At 50.6% G+C, this 15,667-nt stretch overlaps 3 protein-coding genes across 3 annotated transcripts; 1 reads left to right on the top strand and 2 right to left on the bottom strand.

Moving 5' to 3' along the window:
* Positions 1–589: 589 nt before the first annotated feature.
* On the bottom strand, positions 590–9,511 carry TGME49_250730 (60S ribosomal protein L7-B, putative). Its single transcript, XM_018780935.1, has 9 exons — positions 9,314–9,511; positions 8,699–9,062; positions 4,826–8,411; positions 4,135–4,223; positions 3,282–3,402; positions 2,621–2,760; positions 2,222–2,380; positions 1,719–1,754; positions 590–1,321 (listed from the first exon to the last, which is right to left on the bottom strand). The coding sequence occupies exons 3-9, from the start codon at positions 5,009–5,011 to the stop codon at positions 1,249–1,251; spliced, it is 804 nt and encodes a 267-aa protein (XP_018635073.1). The 5' UTR covers positions 5,012–8,411; positions 8,699–9,062; positions 9,314–9,511; the 3' UTR covers positions 590–1,248.
* On the top strand, positions 8,303–12,463 carry TGME49_250720 (hypothetical protein; the record flags this gene model as incomplete). The annotated part of the gene is made up of 7 exons (XM_002367313.1): positions 8,303–8,429; positions 8,767–9,176; positions 9,362–9,539; positions 10,042–10,400; positions 10,896–11,220; positions 11,692–11,819; positions 12,077–12,463. Exons 1-7 carry the CDS (start codon positions 8,396–8,398, stop codon positions 12,461–12,463), a joined length of 1,821 nt encoding a protein of 606 aa, XP_002367354.1. The 5' UTR covers positions 8,303–8,395.
* A 407-nt stretch (positions 12,464–12,870) lies between these two features.
* Positions 12,871–15,357, bottom strand: MIC10 (microneme protein MIC10). The gene has a single exon (XM_002367312.2). It carries the CDS (start codon positions 13,800–13,802, stop codon positions 13,206–13,208), a length of 597 nt encoding a protein of 198 aa, XP_002367353.1. The 5' UTR covers positions 13,803–15,357; the 3' UTR covers positions 12,871–13,205.
* Positions 15,358–15,667: the final 310 nt, after the last annotated feature.

Raw genomic sequence — 15,667 nt, 5'->3', positions numbered from 1 at the left:
TCACCATCAGATGCGGTTTGTGATCTTGGTCAAGGACAGCCCCCGTTTTTAGATAGACCTGCTGGATAGCCTAAAATTCGCACGAGTGATTGACGTAAGCCACAGGGGAAGCAGGAAATCTCGATCCGAGCGGCAGGTGCCTAGTAGACACACGCACACGCCAGTGAAAACCGCGCCACGCTCAAAACGGCAGGCGAAACTGGCGGTGGGCTTCTTAAAACAGCCAGGGATCATAAACGCAATGTGTCGGGAAAGATTGGTTGTGGGCTCTTGAAGGAAACAAAGTTTCTGACGTCCTTTCTATCTACAGTTGTGTCGGGCAACTAGCATAGGTGAGGGGAGCCACGGGTGGTGACTGCGCCGTACGCAAAAAGGTTTGATTGAACCTCAAAGCCACGAATTCGGAATTCCGTTCCACTTCCCAGTTACCAATCGAGTCCACTCTCTCTAAGAATTTCTACGCACCGCGTGTTGCTCTACACGCTTGAGGAATGTCGTCGCGTACAACCCGACTCCACGCGAGGGTTTGACAAGTTCTAAACGTGCAGCAGTTTTTGAGTGAGAGGTGGTTCCAAGAACACTGGAAGGAGGTGGATGTACCCTCTGCGGCTTTCGAGACACTGAAGCACTGAGGGCCGAGAAGACCAGGTCCGTATCGGAGCCAAGTCGTTTTTGACAGTGCCGCAAAAACGGGGGCAAAAACAGTTGTTTGCCGTGGAACGGCAAGCGAAACACTCTTTCTGGTCAACAATGCGTTGCGCAAGTGTGCGCGCGGCGCACCGAACAGAGTCCTTGAAAAGAGAAATTACAGAACCTGACAGCGGAGAGCGCTCGCACCCCATTCGCAGTTGAGCAGTGAATTCCGTCTCACTAAGAAGTCCGACACTTCAGCGAACGCATCATCCCATCCAGTAGAAACGCATCGCCAGGACACAGAAGGACCAGACATCGAGTCCGGAAAAGAGAAATCAACTCTGGGGCACACAGCGGCGGTTGATTTGAGGTCATCAGCCCCCTTAACACAGGAGCGAGAGGGCGGCACCGACAGAAAGGAGTGTGGCTGGTTCAAAAAACAGATGCGCAGCAGGAGCGAAAGACACGCAGAAGCGCGTTTTCAGACTGGAAGGTCCTGAGTGAGACATAGGGAACGAGACCGAAGTTGTGTGTTGGGTAGCCAGCAATGCCGAGAGATTTTTTCGCGAGGGGGGTCCTTCCGCAGTCCCTGCTTTGTCGGTGAAGAGGAACGCTCTATGCAATCTTCCAGATCTTCTTGTTGATCGCCTCGCGCATGTTCCCGAATTCGTTTCGCCGCGCGTACAGTCTGAGCAGAGACACCAGCGAAAAATACGAAAGTTGTCACACCAGCCGGCAGGAGACGTCCTCCAAAACACATTTGCGGCCTTTGTTTGACTTGTGGGAATCGTCGTTCAGAAGCATGTTTCGCACTTCAAGACAAAGGCAGAGACCTTTGAAAGTGGAAAGGTCACACGCAACATGTGCCAGTAAACAAAGAGAACGAATCGTTTCTCCTCGAACACGTTGTGCAAATGTCGGAGCAGGGAGAGGGTCTCAAGGAAAGTCGAAACTCTGGAAAAGAGAGAAGCTCCTCTTGACAAAATATCTGAAGCTGGCATCTAGGGAAACGAAGTTTCTGACGCTCGCGCGCCTGCGTCGCGCTGTTGGCAAACTCTTGACGGACACTTTGCCTGCTTTCTTACCCTTCGACTTTCTTCAGATTTGACAGCTGGAAGGCGCTGCGAGCACGGTGTAGCACACAAACGAAATTTCCTGTCACATTAATTGCCCGAGAAAAAACTGGTAAAGACCTACAGTCGCCGCCCTTTCTTGTTTTCCCCACCTCAGGGCAAATTTGATGTCTGTTTCGCCCTCGCATGCAAAATCGGACATTCCGGCAACGGTCTTTGGTTATCATCTCTTCTCTCGCTGCTCATCCAGCGTCTTTCTGTCCGCTCTACGCTCCTTTTAGCGGTCTCGGACAAAGGAGTTCTCCGGTACAAGGTACAAGACCGAGTGCAAAAAGTTTCATAGGCGTCCTGAGCACCCCGTAGCCATCCGCCTCACAAGCGTTGCCGGATTGGAACTGACCCGAAGCCTCCCGCCCAGCACCACCGATGCCACCATGCATCTCCGCTTTACAATTTCGATTCGCAACTCGAACCTCAGAAACTAGCCAAGTATAAGAGGTCCACTGTTTCCTCACCACAAATGTTGCTTGATGTCATCGAAGTGTCTCCCTGCAGTCCAGAGCTCCTGCACCACGTCCTCGACACAGAGCATGCCATAGGCTCCCAGATGTTCTTCGACCTTCGCGTTGTCTGTCAACGATGTAGTCTCCTTGTCGTTGATTCGCAGACACCCTCTGCAAAAAACACAGACCGAGCCGCCCTCCTGGCGCGCATGCAATAGACAGAGAACGCGTGTATGCGAGAGACACGAACGGCCGATTGCCTATGCTGACACCAGCTGAGAAAGAGCAGGCAGCTAGCCCGGACAGAGAAGCGCCAGCAGATGCTCGCTTGTAGGGAACACTTACTCTAGACTTCACGGCATCTGGCACTGGGCTTTTCCTTTTACTGAACGGAAACGGATAGGTTCCTACCTCGTGAGAAACAACTTGCGAAGCGTCTGAATAGTGGGGTAGCCGTAAAAAACGAAGGGATCCAGCAGCCGCATCTGCTGCGACGTCGCCTCGTCGTTACGCAAAACAGTGCCCCAAAAAGGTTTTCGAAGGCCGAGTCTCTGTAGGAAAAACACAAAGGAAAAAACCAAGAGAAGCTTGAATCTAAGCAAGCCACAGACGCCCGGACATCCCCCAATCCTGGACAGTATACCCACAGGATACAACCCTTTCATATAGTATGTATTTATATGCGTATATATATATATATATAATGATAGACGTATAGATGGAGAAAGATACGTATGTTCGCACACTCAGACTGTGAGAGAATGAACCTGCGCATGTGCAGTGCCTGCATCTTCCATCATGCTGTTCAGTTCGAGCTTGAACCGTGTAGAGTTTAAACGTTCCCGTTTTACATAGTCCCACGCACTGTATAGGCACATGCAGTCGAAGCATTCCCTCGCAGCATAAACCGAACATTCACACCACACCTACTAATACCTCCAGACAAACGTGCAGGTACACAAATACACATGTAAATGAATTTATATATATATATATATATGTATAGGCCTGCGGATCAGAACATGCGAGTATGGAGCCTTAAGAACCATTCTGTGAGCCTTGTTGCGTGTACCTTGAGACCTGCTTGGACCTCAGGGCTGCCTCCCTCTCTTCCGTTTCTCACGACCAGAATGAGGGGGCGACGTGCTTGCTCTCTCGGCTTCCTCGCAGGGGTTTTCTTTGCAAAGACAACTCTGCAGAAAAAGAAAAAGCACCCAGCGCTCCTTTCAGCGACTCAAGACAAACAGCGTTGCTCCGTGTGAGTGCACGCGAAAGCATCGCTGACGAGGCAGAAAGAAGAGCCTGTCCTGTCCTGAGAAACATAAACCATCTGGATCCTCATCTGTCTGTCTTTCGATCGGGATGCTCTTCGCTGGATGCCTGCCCCGCCCGCCTGGATTGCGGACCCGCGTATGCAGGTCTTTTTTCGTGCATTCATCTTGCGAGCCTCGAATCACCTGCTCTCGCTCTTTGCCCTTTGCTTCCCATTTTCTTCCTCCTCTCTCCCCTCTCCTTTCTCCCCCGCGATGGTTTCCATTTGTCTCTTTGTGCTAGTCGGCCTCTTGTTCAAGCTCTCTTCTCAGAGACCAGCCGTCGACACAGACTCTCTTGACGACACAGACAGCGAGTTGTCCTTCCCTCCCGAGTGGTTTAAAAAGCAGAGAACAAAAAACCAGTCGGCGACCTAGCGCTGCGATCCGCATGTGCGCATGTCCAAGTGTAAAGCTGCACACTGGCGGTGGTCGAGATGCACAGAGAGAGATAGAGGGATCATGGATGAGAGCGACAGATTCCGCAAAAGAGAACTCAGTGACTCTCTCACGCGTTGCCACCCCCCAATGGAAGAAGGAACACCGTTAAAAATGGGAGTTTCGCAAAGGAAGACCTTTTCTATACAATGGAATTTTCGGAAACCCAGACAGTACCTCTTGTTGTCGACAGAGCGGAGACGAGCGCGCTTCACGAAGTGCTGTGCCGACTTGATGACCTGCTTATGGCAGTCGCGATCTTCCCTCTGGAAACAAGGAAAAGGAGAGACACCTGAATGAAAAAAGTGGATTTTTGGTGACTGACCAAACAAGCCAAAGACAAACACCTTGGAAGAGCGCGCTCGAAATGAAGGGTCTTATGAACCCTCTGCAAACTGGGCGCCTCTTCAAAAGAAAGCCCCGAGTTCTCTCCTGAGGTGCACCGGAGAGAGCCGACAGGAGTGCGTGCCAGAGCAGACAGACTGTTCACGCAGTCTCTTTCCATCGTCACAAGTTCACAGACTTTCGTGGACTCGTCTTCACCTTCGTCTCGGCGCCTCATGCCCAAAAGGAACCACGGGAAGGCCAGATTTACAGAGTCATTTTGATTCCGGCAATCGACCGAATTCCCTCGATGGCAGTAAGATCGAGGAGGTCGCATTGGGTGCCTAGGACTTCACATCGGCTGGTAGACGGAGGTGAACCTATACTTCTGCCCGAAGGGTCGACCTCTACGAGCTGCACACTTGGTATGCGAAGCGCCGTCTGCATGCGCGCATCATGAAATATACGCAGTTTGTCACCTGCAAACTCGAAACTCGAACGCGTATTGAAGGGGACTTTCGATCTCGACGCGGTTCCTCCTTACCCGTTTCAGCCTGCGGATCTTCTTTGCGCGCTCGGCTTTTTCCTCGAGGTTCTGTTCTCGGCGGCGCAGAACCGTCTTGGCAACTTTGAGCGCTTCTCCTGGGTTTCGGGGGCGCAGCTCGACTTTCGCGCCTCCCTCGTGCTGGAGGGCAGACGTATCAACAGCGGATTTCTGACTCTTCACCATTGTAGCTCTCGAGAGCAGCTGGAAGCGCGAGGGTTTTGTCTTCAGAACAAATCCGCGGCACCGCAGGCAGAGTGGAACGGGAGCGCCGCCTTCAGTCGGGAAGAGGCTGCGGCGGATCCCAGACTCAAACAGGGAATGCAGAGAAAGCGAACGGCAGTTTGAAGGCTTTCTCGCGGATCGATAGTGGCAGGAAGAATGCGGGCGAGTCCTGGCGTGGGACACAGCACAAACTGCACGGCGACGGGCACGCTCAATTCAGCTGCCCAGAAAACGAAGCAGGGAACGAGCTGATCAGGTCCTTGCTGAATTCCGTCACACCAGCAAAGTCAACGTGAACAGGAAAAGATCTCCGACGGACGACGCACCGATTGACGGCCGGAAAACGCGATACTCTTTAACAGCTTGACCGGGGTTTCCGCGTTTTTGCATGCACGCGACTCAGCGCATGCGCGCGTCTCCCGTCGAGGCGAACGACAGGCGCCGCAGCAAGAGAAAACCGAGCGAAATTTTCCTTCATTCCTTTAGAGTTGGAGGAAAGCCTGCTTTCCTCTGTTTGAGAGACAAGTCTAGTCACGGAATTCGCTCCCGAAGCACCCCCCTTGAGACTTGTTGCAAAGATGAGCCCCCAGGCAACACCGGCAAGGCATTCAAGGGGGCTTAAGACGGAGACTTGTGCGTTTCGCGACCTTCGGGAGGAACAGGTTCCCGTTCAGAAATGGGAAGTTGTTGAGCCTCAGATCGTGGACGCCTCCAAAACAAGAAGTGATAAAGCACGCGCGAACCACAGCGTAGTACTGTGTCCGTGTTTCTGTTTGACAGAAAATCCCTTGAGCTGTGTTGGAAAGCAACCCGCAGGCTCTAAACCCTACGATTTTGCTTACCTTCATTCGTAACTGTGGCTTTACAGCAGGCAAGAAACGAGAAGAAGACTCCTTGCCGACCGATATTCACCACCGCAGCCTTAGAGAAATAGTCTACTAGCTATTCCCTGACTGCTGCACGCGTTTCACTGAGTGATGTTCGACTGCGCCAAGATAAAAGCGCGGATCAGATTTCATTCCTCGTTCCAAACCGAAACTGTCATCAGTGGACGACATAGCAAACACTATGGGGGAGATGTCAGCCGCACAAACTCACAGCATCAGAAATGCACTTTTGTTGGTTATGAAAGTGGTTATCGAAGGCCGGCACCAGCGCCGCTTAGAGCTCCAGTCTTCTGTCACCGTCACCGACTCAACAACTGACGAATTTTCAGATGGCCACGGGGACTTTCCGCCTCACTGGTCGGCGAAGCCCTACGTTGTTCAAGGGCACGAGCACGTGTAAAGCAGCCAAGTCAGAATGGTAGGCTTTGGTGGATTCGAGCAGGTCGTACTAATGATAAGGATCGTGTCTGACAAAGATACGCTCGAAGAAGCAGATTTATCGAACTGTGAAGAGGACTTGGTGGTGAAAGATATGCATGATCACGAGGGAGAAATCATAAGCTGAGACACACCATAGGCGACACCTGAAGCATTTTCTTTCTTCGTGCGTATCTGAGATGCAATTCGTTGCTCGCGGAACCTTGCTAAGGGATTTTCTAACTGCTATTCACTCAAGACATGATTTTTCTTGACTGTCGGGCAGCCTCGTGACGCAGCCAGTCTTGAAACACTTCTGCCCCCAAAGTCTGCGCCAAAGCCGAATCGACGAAACCAGAATGGACCACGACAGAGATTCTAGTGCAGCGGAGAGATCCGTATTCTCGGTCAACCAGATACACACAGTGTGGGGCCTTCGCCTTTCGCTGTATTCTACTAGTCACAGAGCACATTACGTGCCATCATGATGGCTGCTTACGGAACCCAATCAGACTTACTGTCTTCTCTCATCATAATGCTGCTTCCAGATGAGATGGAAAAGATCTTCCGACCGACAGGCCGCCCGATGTCCCTGCGGGTCCCTCATTGAGAAAAAACCGAGTGGTGCCTTCGTGTACTTGGGAAAAGCGAAAGAACGATCATGTATCTGTCTTCTTGTGATACCTACGTTCGCTGCTGAGTGCGTCGGCTGTGCAATTCATGCACCTCGTTTTGCATCAGCGCACACCAACTACAATGGTGAGAGAAACTCGGTAGCCAAAAGGCAGCTCGTAACCTCGTCGGGATTGATTATTGCACTGTGGAGGACGACGAAAATGATTTTTGCTTTTTCCTGACATAGCCTGGTTTCAATCACTAGTGCGAGGGCACCAGTGATAGACAGGGACGCACCGTCAAATCGACGCTGCGGCAAACACGAACCATCAGCGTCGACATGCCGGCTGGACTGTTATCTTTTATGATCTCCGCACCGCCGGGATGTTCTTCAGTTCGCAGTACAACCACATCTGTCACGCTCTACCATATATCTTTTTGCCGGCCTCGCGGGGTACAAGTCTGTTTGACGAAGGACACGATCGAGACACAAGTCCCTTCCAACGTCCACGTATACACACCCGTACCGATGAAAAGACGGTTGCACGCGTTCCGGGACCCACACGCTTACTGGCTGCATTTGAAGACAGACTTCCTTCGACAACATAGGACTGGAACTAGAATCACACGCCATAGGTGACTATTAGCCGCGCTGTTCCGGATTACAATTAAGTTGGTCATTTCATCACAGCAGAACATGCCCGCAGGTTGCTCATCTCGAACAAGCGTGGTGCTGAGAACCTCCTTTTCGTTGTTTGTCTCAGTTCGGCAATCGCTACAGTACAGCCACAGCATCCCACTCACTCATCAACTGGGTGCAAGGGAGTTCTGAAATGAGACGAAGACGATGTGAACTCTCGGGTTTATTCTCTCGGTTGTAACAGCTGCAGCAGTTTAATAGCGACAAGTCCGGCAGAAAGTCACGGGGAACAGAAAACAACGAAAATCGCGTTCTCTTCTTGTAATGTAGCGTTTGCACGAGCGGTCGTCAGAGAGTACTCTCGAGCGCAGCGTACTAGAGCACGAGGAACCGTTTCGCTCGTCTTCTCAGCTAACTTAGTCGCCTCATTGGCGTGCCGAGTTCCTGGGTCACGGCCTCTCTCAAAAAATGCTACCGTCTTCTGACCTTTGTTATTCCAGGCTTCGCTCCTCTGCCAGTCGGAGCACGCTAAGTGAGAAAAGTAATCTCTTTCAGAATACGCCAGGAGCGAGGCGGCCGAGTACCTCGGCCAGCCCTTCCTTTCTCTGTCCGTCTCGAGCGGTCAGCGCTATTCTGCCGCCTTCCCAGTGCCAACCGTTCACGCAGAGTTCTGCTGTTCCACAGGAACATTCCAGTGCAGACGCTAAAATAAGAGGATGCCCTGCAACAAGCGGAGCTTTATCGGTTGCTCGGTCGGCGTTGCCGAACAACGCCCTGCGAGTGGCGATGGCCGGAATAGGGTCTGTGGGGAAAGAAAACCGTAAGGACGAGCGGGCCAGATGAATAACGCACTTACCTAGAAACTTTTCAGAACGGCACATAGATGAACTGACAGGAGAGAGAGGCGACTTGAGCGAAAAGAAAACCTGACATCGACGCGGCAAGATAGGAGGTTAAAGGGAACTGCAGAAGGGGATTAACGAGGCGGCATAGACTGAGAGGCAGCGTAAAAACGACAATAGTCACCGTTGGCATCGCACGGTCTTGTCGCACGACTCAACAGGAGGGGTGAGCGGACACAACTCTTACCTTGTGTTTGCTCCCTCGTGATTTTGTGCATTTGCTTTTTCTTCCCTTGTTTTTCAACTTCCCCCCAGCGCCGTTTTTCGCCTGCACATCCTCCGAGCGACCTGTCACTGGCCATCGGGGAGGCTTTGCCTGTCCTGAGATCTTAGAGCCTAGAGGGTTACTTGTTTCGGGAAGCAGTCGAGCGGTGTCGCTCCGGCAGGTAGCGGATCCGACCTACTTCTTCATTCTGTTGAAGGAGAAGCACCGAGATCTGCGACGCGAGATTGGGAAGTTCCAGGCTCAGATCGAGGTGCTGAGTCGTGAAGCGGAGCAGCTGCCAATGATGAGGAGGAGGAAGAGGGAGCTAGAGAAGGAAATCGAAGAACTGCAAGAAAAGATTGCAGTCATCAACTCAGCAGTAACCCTCGGAAGGGAAAACCTTCGCCCAGAGGTCGTTGCCGCCACAGCAAGGGAGGTGAAAGAGAAAAATGAGACGAAGGTAAGCGTACGGCAGGGTCACCTTCACAATCATGCCTGCATGTCAACGCCTTGCTCTTGTTTTCTGTAACTATGCGGCCTCGACAACAGCGGTGACGATACCGGCAGTGGTGCACGTTTTGTGTGTTTCAAGTTTACCCCGTTCCGTGTCCCGTGCGAATCTGCTTCCTTGAAAACTCGGTGCAGCGCGCGCTTCTGGACGAACTGTTCGTCTCCAACTGGACTCGAGCAGCGCGACTGTCCTCACTCAACGCTGAGTTGAACGTTTTAACAGACGCATGCGAGGAGAAACTTCTTCGCCTCTCTCCTGAGACAAGACGCACCTACGAAGATCTCCAGCAGAAACTCGAACACCACCAAGCGGGTATGCCTCAGGGGTCTCTGTCTTACGGTTTAAATGTTGAGTTTTAGAAGTTTCTCATCTCTTCTACTTGCGTTTAAGTTATTCCACTAACTCTGCGGGTATGGATCCCGCGCTTTAAGTTGCTGTTTATTTTTATATGTTGATGACGGGTGCATTTGTTTGCCAATACATGCATTTGTTTGCCACTACATTCCGCGGAGTGTGGTCACAAGGCGCGGCAACAGGTGATTCACCGTACCACAGTGTTTGTCGTTGCGCTGGTAACCAGATATCACAGTATCACTCACAAGTTCCGCTATTGCATTTTCTGGAATGCCTGAAACGTCATAGAATGCCCTAGTTTCTCAGTTCTTCCTAATGTTACCGCGTTCTCTGCTGCGTTGTCTCCCCACCCTCAGCTTCTGCTTTCGTAGCGTACGTCAGGCCTCCTCCTCGTCACTCCAAACTTCGATCATTCTTCTGTTGTTGCCTGTGGGTTTTCCCTGTATCTCACCAAAACCAGAAATGAAGCGAACCCGGCAAATAGTAGAGTCTCTAAGCGAAGAATTGTCCGCCGCAGAGGAGAAAGTTCAGAGCGATCCGGCTCGGACTCGGCTGCTTCAACTGCGTGAGACGCACGACACACTCCGTAGATGCCAGGAAGGAAATTTGCACAGTAGGCGGGTGCGCCAGAGACGGACACTCGCTGAGAACCGTGCAGCGATCCTTCAAGAGATTGAGAAATTGACAGGAGAAATCTCTGACTTGCAGAAGAAGCAAAAGAGATCAGTGGACCTAACCAGAAGCCAAACGGAGAGAGAGGCAGAGATCAGAGTGGCCCTCTCGAGGAGGCTGCCAGAAGAAGACGAGCAAGAGCAGCAGGTAAGAATATGAAAGGGATTTACCGCGGGAGGAAGGACGCAAGGAGCGGCGTACCTATAGACTGCGCCTCCTCACCTCAGCACATTCTTTAGGCACTGGGCTCTCACGAACCTCTCCTGTCGAAAGTGACAGGGTGATATGCTGATTTAATCAGTTCTGCTCTAGTTCAAGAAATTAATCTTCTACCCACAGACAGAGTGCAGCGAAAACAACAGATGGAGAAATCCGTTAACACTGAAGTCAGAACGCGACTGATGAGTCTAATCGCCGAATAGTAATTTGTTGCCTTTCATTTCTGCGGCAGTACCTGCCACTTACCCTTCACACATTTTCCAATGATCAAAAAAAAAAGTACGTCTGAGTAGAGACGTTCTTGTCTTCTTTCGAATGCCATGTCACTCGGCGTCCGCTTGTGCTGGACGACCACAACCCCCCTCTGCGCGAGTTCCATCACCTGTTCTGTTCACACGCAATTTCCTTTTTATATTCTTGTAGAAGCTGCGCTTGCTGGCGGAAAAAGATGCAGAACTTTCAGCGTTCATCGAACGCTACAGCAAAGGCGAAGGGAGGGAGAAGCGGTCGGCAACTCAAGCTGCCGGGGAAGCAGAACTTTCAGAGGCTGAAAAGCTTAATAGTCTGCTTGAGGAGCAGCTACGAGCGGTTCCCATGCCTGAGCAAGCTGAGACATTGGCACGTGCGTTGAATGAGACGAAAACGGCTCTGCAGAAGGCTGAACAGGATCTTCTGGAGGCGAAAAGTCAACTGGAGGAGAAACAGAAAGAACTCTACAGAGAGGAAAATATGGAAGCAATCAGCAAAGGTGAGGTCTGGGCTACACCCTCAGAAATAAAGGCTTTTATGGGGAGTGCATACTACAGGTGGACTACTGGTTTGGATCTTTATTTTCTTTGCTTACCGGATCCTAGTGTGCCGGCTCCTCTGCTCCTTACCAGGTAAACTTAATACAACGTGTGCCTCAGGGAATGAGCAGCTTCCGCGATGCTGCAGCACATGAAATCTTCCAGACGTTTTTTGGGTAGGCCCTCGATGAGGAGGCAGTTAGGAACCCCAGCGACGAAAGTAAAAAATCCACGGACGGTAGTGGTCTCTTGGTTTGGCATACATATCAGACACCTAGAGGTGTGTGAAATAAAAAGATGCTTAGAACGTTGGCGGGGACAAAGTGAAAGAAGCCGGAAAAGGGGCGTATTCTCGCTGGAGAACGCAGACCTTGGAAAGGTAGCTGTGTCAGGATTCCGAAAACTTGTACACGGGGTATTCCGCATTGCAGAAGAGCTTCGCGTGGTCTGCAAGCATCTGGAGGACATGAGGGGGGAGATCGCGGAGAAGTTGGATAAGGCAGACGATCTTCGTCGCTTGACCGAAGAGGAACAAAACCAGCTTACTCACGCTGAAAAGGTTCGTGTGATTACCCTACCCCATAATTGCGAGGTTTCAGCTTCTGAAATGAACACCAGGCAATGAACAACGTAGCAATCACTCGACGGTGTATTTTTCCTAGTGTGATGGCAATAACGAAAGTGTCCCCGTTGATGAAACTTGTAGCAAGCGACAAACACTTCCACACTTGCGTCACTTGTTATGTGCCGCTTTTGCATCGACACACATTGTATTCGGCCTGTCTAGGTTCTCTTTCTGAAACCGCTGCCATACAGCATCTTCGGGGAAACCTCGAGGAAGTCCGAGCTGCGACTGAGGCTGCGACCAATAAGAAAAACGAGGCTATGAACCGCCTTCGTGAGAACAGCGTTCATCAGCGTCTCGCAGATCTGGAAGCGGAGCTCGAGCGTACCCGCCGGAGTGTGGAGATAGTGCAAAAAGATGTTGATCTGCAAAAACAGATTGACCCGAACGCTGTAACCGCGTCTTGCATGGGTGTCGTGGAAACAATTAACGAGCAGCTAAAGGTGCAAACGCAGAAATGTCAGTGGCATCAATGCAGAAAGACACCACACAACGTCGACATGTCTTCAAAGTTGTCGCATGCCGGTTTTACCCCCGATGGGAACAGAAAGAATGCAACGGAGATCGATGTTGTTTGAGCTGATCTTTTGCAGCCGAAGCCGTTCGTATGCTTTTCCAAATTCCCGACGATGCAGACCCTACGGAAACGGAAAAGCCCTGGGAATTTCTTCTGGAAACGCTGCCTTTGTAGACAGGCCATCAACATGTGCTAATCCCGGGTCTTGAGAACTCGTGGTAGAAAGAGTGACCGTTCTTTACGTGAAGATCAGTTCCTATCTAGTCCCACAGACACAGGTGATGGATTTTTCTACGGAGTCGAAGTCTGGTGTTCCCTGAAAAAAGGCTGATAAAAAAACGTGCTTTGCGAGATCGTGCTTTTGTTTCTGTGTTGCAAGCTAATGCGATGGGTAGCTACTGGTGATACACGTTATGGCTGCGTCAATCAGACTGGCTCCATAACTCTTTGAGTGAGGGGTGAGAAATATACGTCACATGGTGATGAAAGGAACCCAGTCATGAAGCGTCCTGTCGCAGTGTTTTCCCGGTCTCTGCATTTCACGCCCTGTCGACCTCTGTGTACCATCGGCCGGAGGAAGCAAGTATAAAGGAATTATCACGTTTCAATAAAAGCCGGTTATGTGCACTGGAACTCAATGAGTCATTCGATTTCCCGCACTATCATCTCAGGATCATCTGCATTACACAAACGCTTCTTTCAACACGGAATAAACACTTCAAACTGAACGACGATCTCCCTGTATACACGGTAATAACGGACCGCTGCTACACTTCATACACTAGTCAGAACTTGCCTTTCTTCTACATTGATTTCCTGCGTCTTGCGAGTTTCTCTTTGAGCTCCTCCATGACCTTATCGCTGTTTTTTCTTGCAAGTTCTCTCTCTTCCTGGTCTTTTTTTCTCTGCTGCATAAGCCTCTCCTCCATTGCTGAATCCATGTCTCTCAGTTCTTGTTGTCGTTGCTCGTAATTAGCCTGCTGCTCATCAATGCGCTTCTCCTCACGCTCAGCGGCTTCACGAAGTCCTCTTTTCTTTGCCACCTCTTTCAGTTCTTGAATGACTGCTTCTTGCTTACGTTTCGTCTCTGCATCTTCTTCTGCTTTCCGTCTCAGCTCTTCGTGGTATTTGCGTTTCGCTTCCTCGACTTCTTCTGGACTCTGATTCTGCAGTTCTTGCTGGCGCTTCCTGTATTCCTCGTCCTGATCGTAATCGTTAAAAAAATCGTGCTCTCCAATAGACGCCTGGAGACTTCCTGCACCTGCTACCTTACGAAGAACGCCTGCTTCCACAGGAACGCTGAAAACACATGCCACCACGACCACAAGGGCGCCAAACAGCAGGCCGCAACCCAGCAACCCGCTAAAAGGCCTGATATTGTTCAAAGAAGAAAGCGCCATTCTGCAGAAAGACAGCGGACAGAAACGCCAGCATCACAGTGCTTCAACCGAGTGTTCTGTGTAGCGGGTGTCGCTAGAAACGCTTACTGAAATATTGACTACCCCCAACAGGGCCGCGACGACGCGTCGCTTCCACCAAAAGGACGCACGTGACAGATGAAACAGAAAAAATTTTTGATGTGTTCTATCCGACAAGGACCGTTTCGAGCCGTCATGCACACAGTCCACAGAGACGCAGCGACGCAGAGAGCAATGAGATCGACGGGGTAACGTCGATTTACGCGACGACGTTCGCCCTGGAACCCGTCCGCGACCCGGATGTGCACCCGTCCTTCTATGTGTATGTGAGGTAATAAACAACGGGTATGGTGCTGAAATTTGGCGGGGAAATGGGGCAAAGAAGAAGTGGGTCCTCATTGATCCAGACCGCATTTCGTGATACGATCAAGTGACAAAGAAGCAGAGAGAGGATCTGCATGGGAATTTGTCCATTATTGTGTGTTACGAAGAGGAAACGCCCCGTTACTACGTTGGACACAGAAAATCCCCGGATTTCCCAGCACACACGAGAATGTATAGGTGGTACCACGGGGACACCGACGCAATTGTATAATGTTTGTGTGTGACGGAATAACTTCCGTCTCAATTCCGACGGACACCGTCGAAGACAAAGCATGCTCTGACTCTGCTCGGAACCGTTTTTATTGTGCTAAACATCGTCGCGAGGCGCGTCGAGAAGAGATGAACATACGACTCTTACTCTTTTTGTTAGTGATTACTGAGGTGACTGGTAATTCCGATGCTGAACGCAAACGGGGGGAAGAAACCAACTGCATCTACGTGCGCAGTTGTTAGGGTTGAAAACGGGAAAGTTCCTTTTTGACCCAATACCAGAGACGGACTTCGTCGACTGTGTTTTCCACGGGGAAGTGGAACAGGAAACGAAGTTCTTCGCCGACTCATGTCTAGTGACTCAGCAGTTTAAGCATAATTGTCAATGAACAGGACTAAAGTAAGCATGACAAATGAAAAACACCCTCTTTTCCTTTTCTTTATGGCCAGAAAGAGGAATTGGAGATTGCAATGTAAAAGTGCAAGGCGTCATCGAGCGGAGGTTGTTTGGTTGCATATCTACAGGAAAGGAAACGCAGCAAGTTGGAGCCGCCTTCAGCACAGGGTATTTCGAGTGAATCCCCCCTCAGGTTATAACCGAACGTCCAGCCGCCTGACTTCGCGTTTTCGCAGGGATGCGACGCATCTGCCTAATTGTGAACTTTGTGGTGGAGAAACCGCATACTTTGAATCGTCTGTCGACTGTATCAGCACCTCCATGTTGGCGAAATATACTCAAACCACAATCCACCGTGACATGTTTCAAAAGACAGTCTCAAAAGCGGTTCCACATGAACTGTCTTAGTATTTTGTGTTCATGTGTTCTGCTGAGTTCGCTGAGACTGCTTGTGGGGATCTCGCCGCTTACAGTGAAATTTGTACCTCGGTCGTGTTCCCTTTCTTTCTAGGAGGACAGAGCGAGCTGTAAAGAATTCTCAAATCCCACGTCATAGCTTGACGATCTACTCAGGCAAAGCCAATTTTGACAGAATGCTTCGTCACACTCGTTTGAATTCCCAACATGTACCTGGAACACAGCACCTGTACATGCACTTACTATTGTACGTAATACTTGTGCGAAACGTCTTGTATCCAACCACTTTCTGCTGCTCTATTTTGTAGCCTGCGTCGTTGTCACATTTCCCCTCTCTGCAGCACACTTCGGCCTTTTTCGGTTGTCCGCTCTTTCACCACATGCGTACATTCTATATCAAGATGATACAGCGGTCGTCTGCTCCTTTGTTATCGAAAAA

Source organism: Toxoplasma gondii, chromosome XII (assembly GCF_000006565.2).
Source record: "Toxoplasma gondii ME49 chromosome XII, whole genome shotgun sequence".
NCBI classification, from domain to species: Eukaryota; Apicomplexa; class Conoidasida; order Eucoccidiorida; family Sarcocystidae; genus Toxoplasma; species Toxoplasma gondii.
This window is presented reverse-complemented; position numbering and strand designations above follow the sequence as displayed.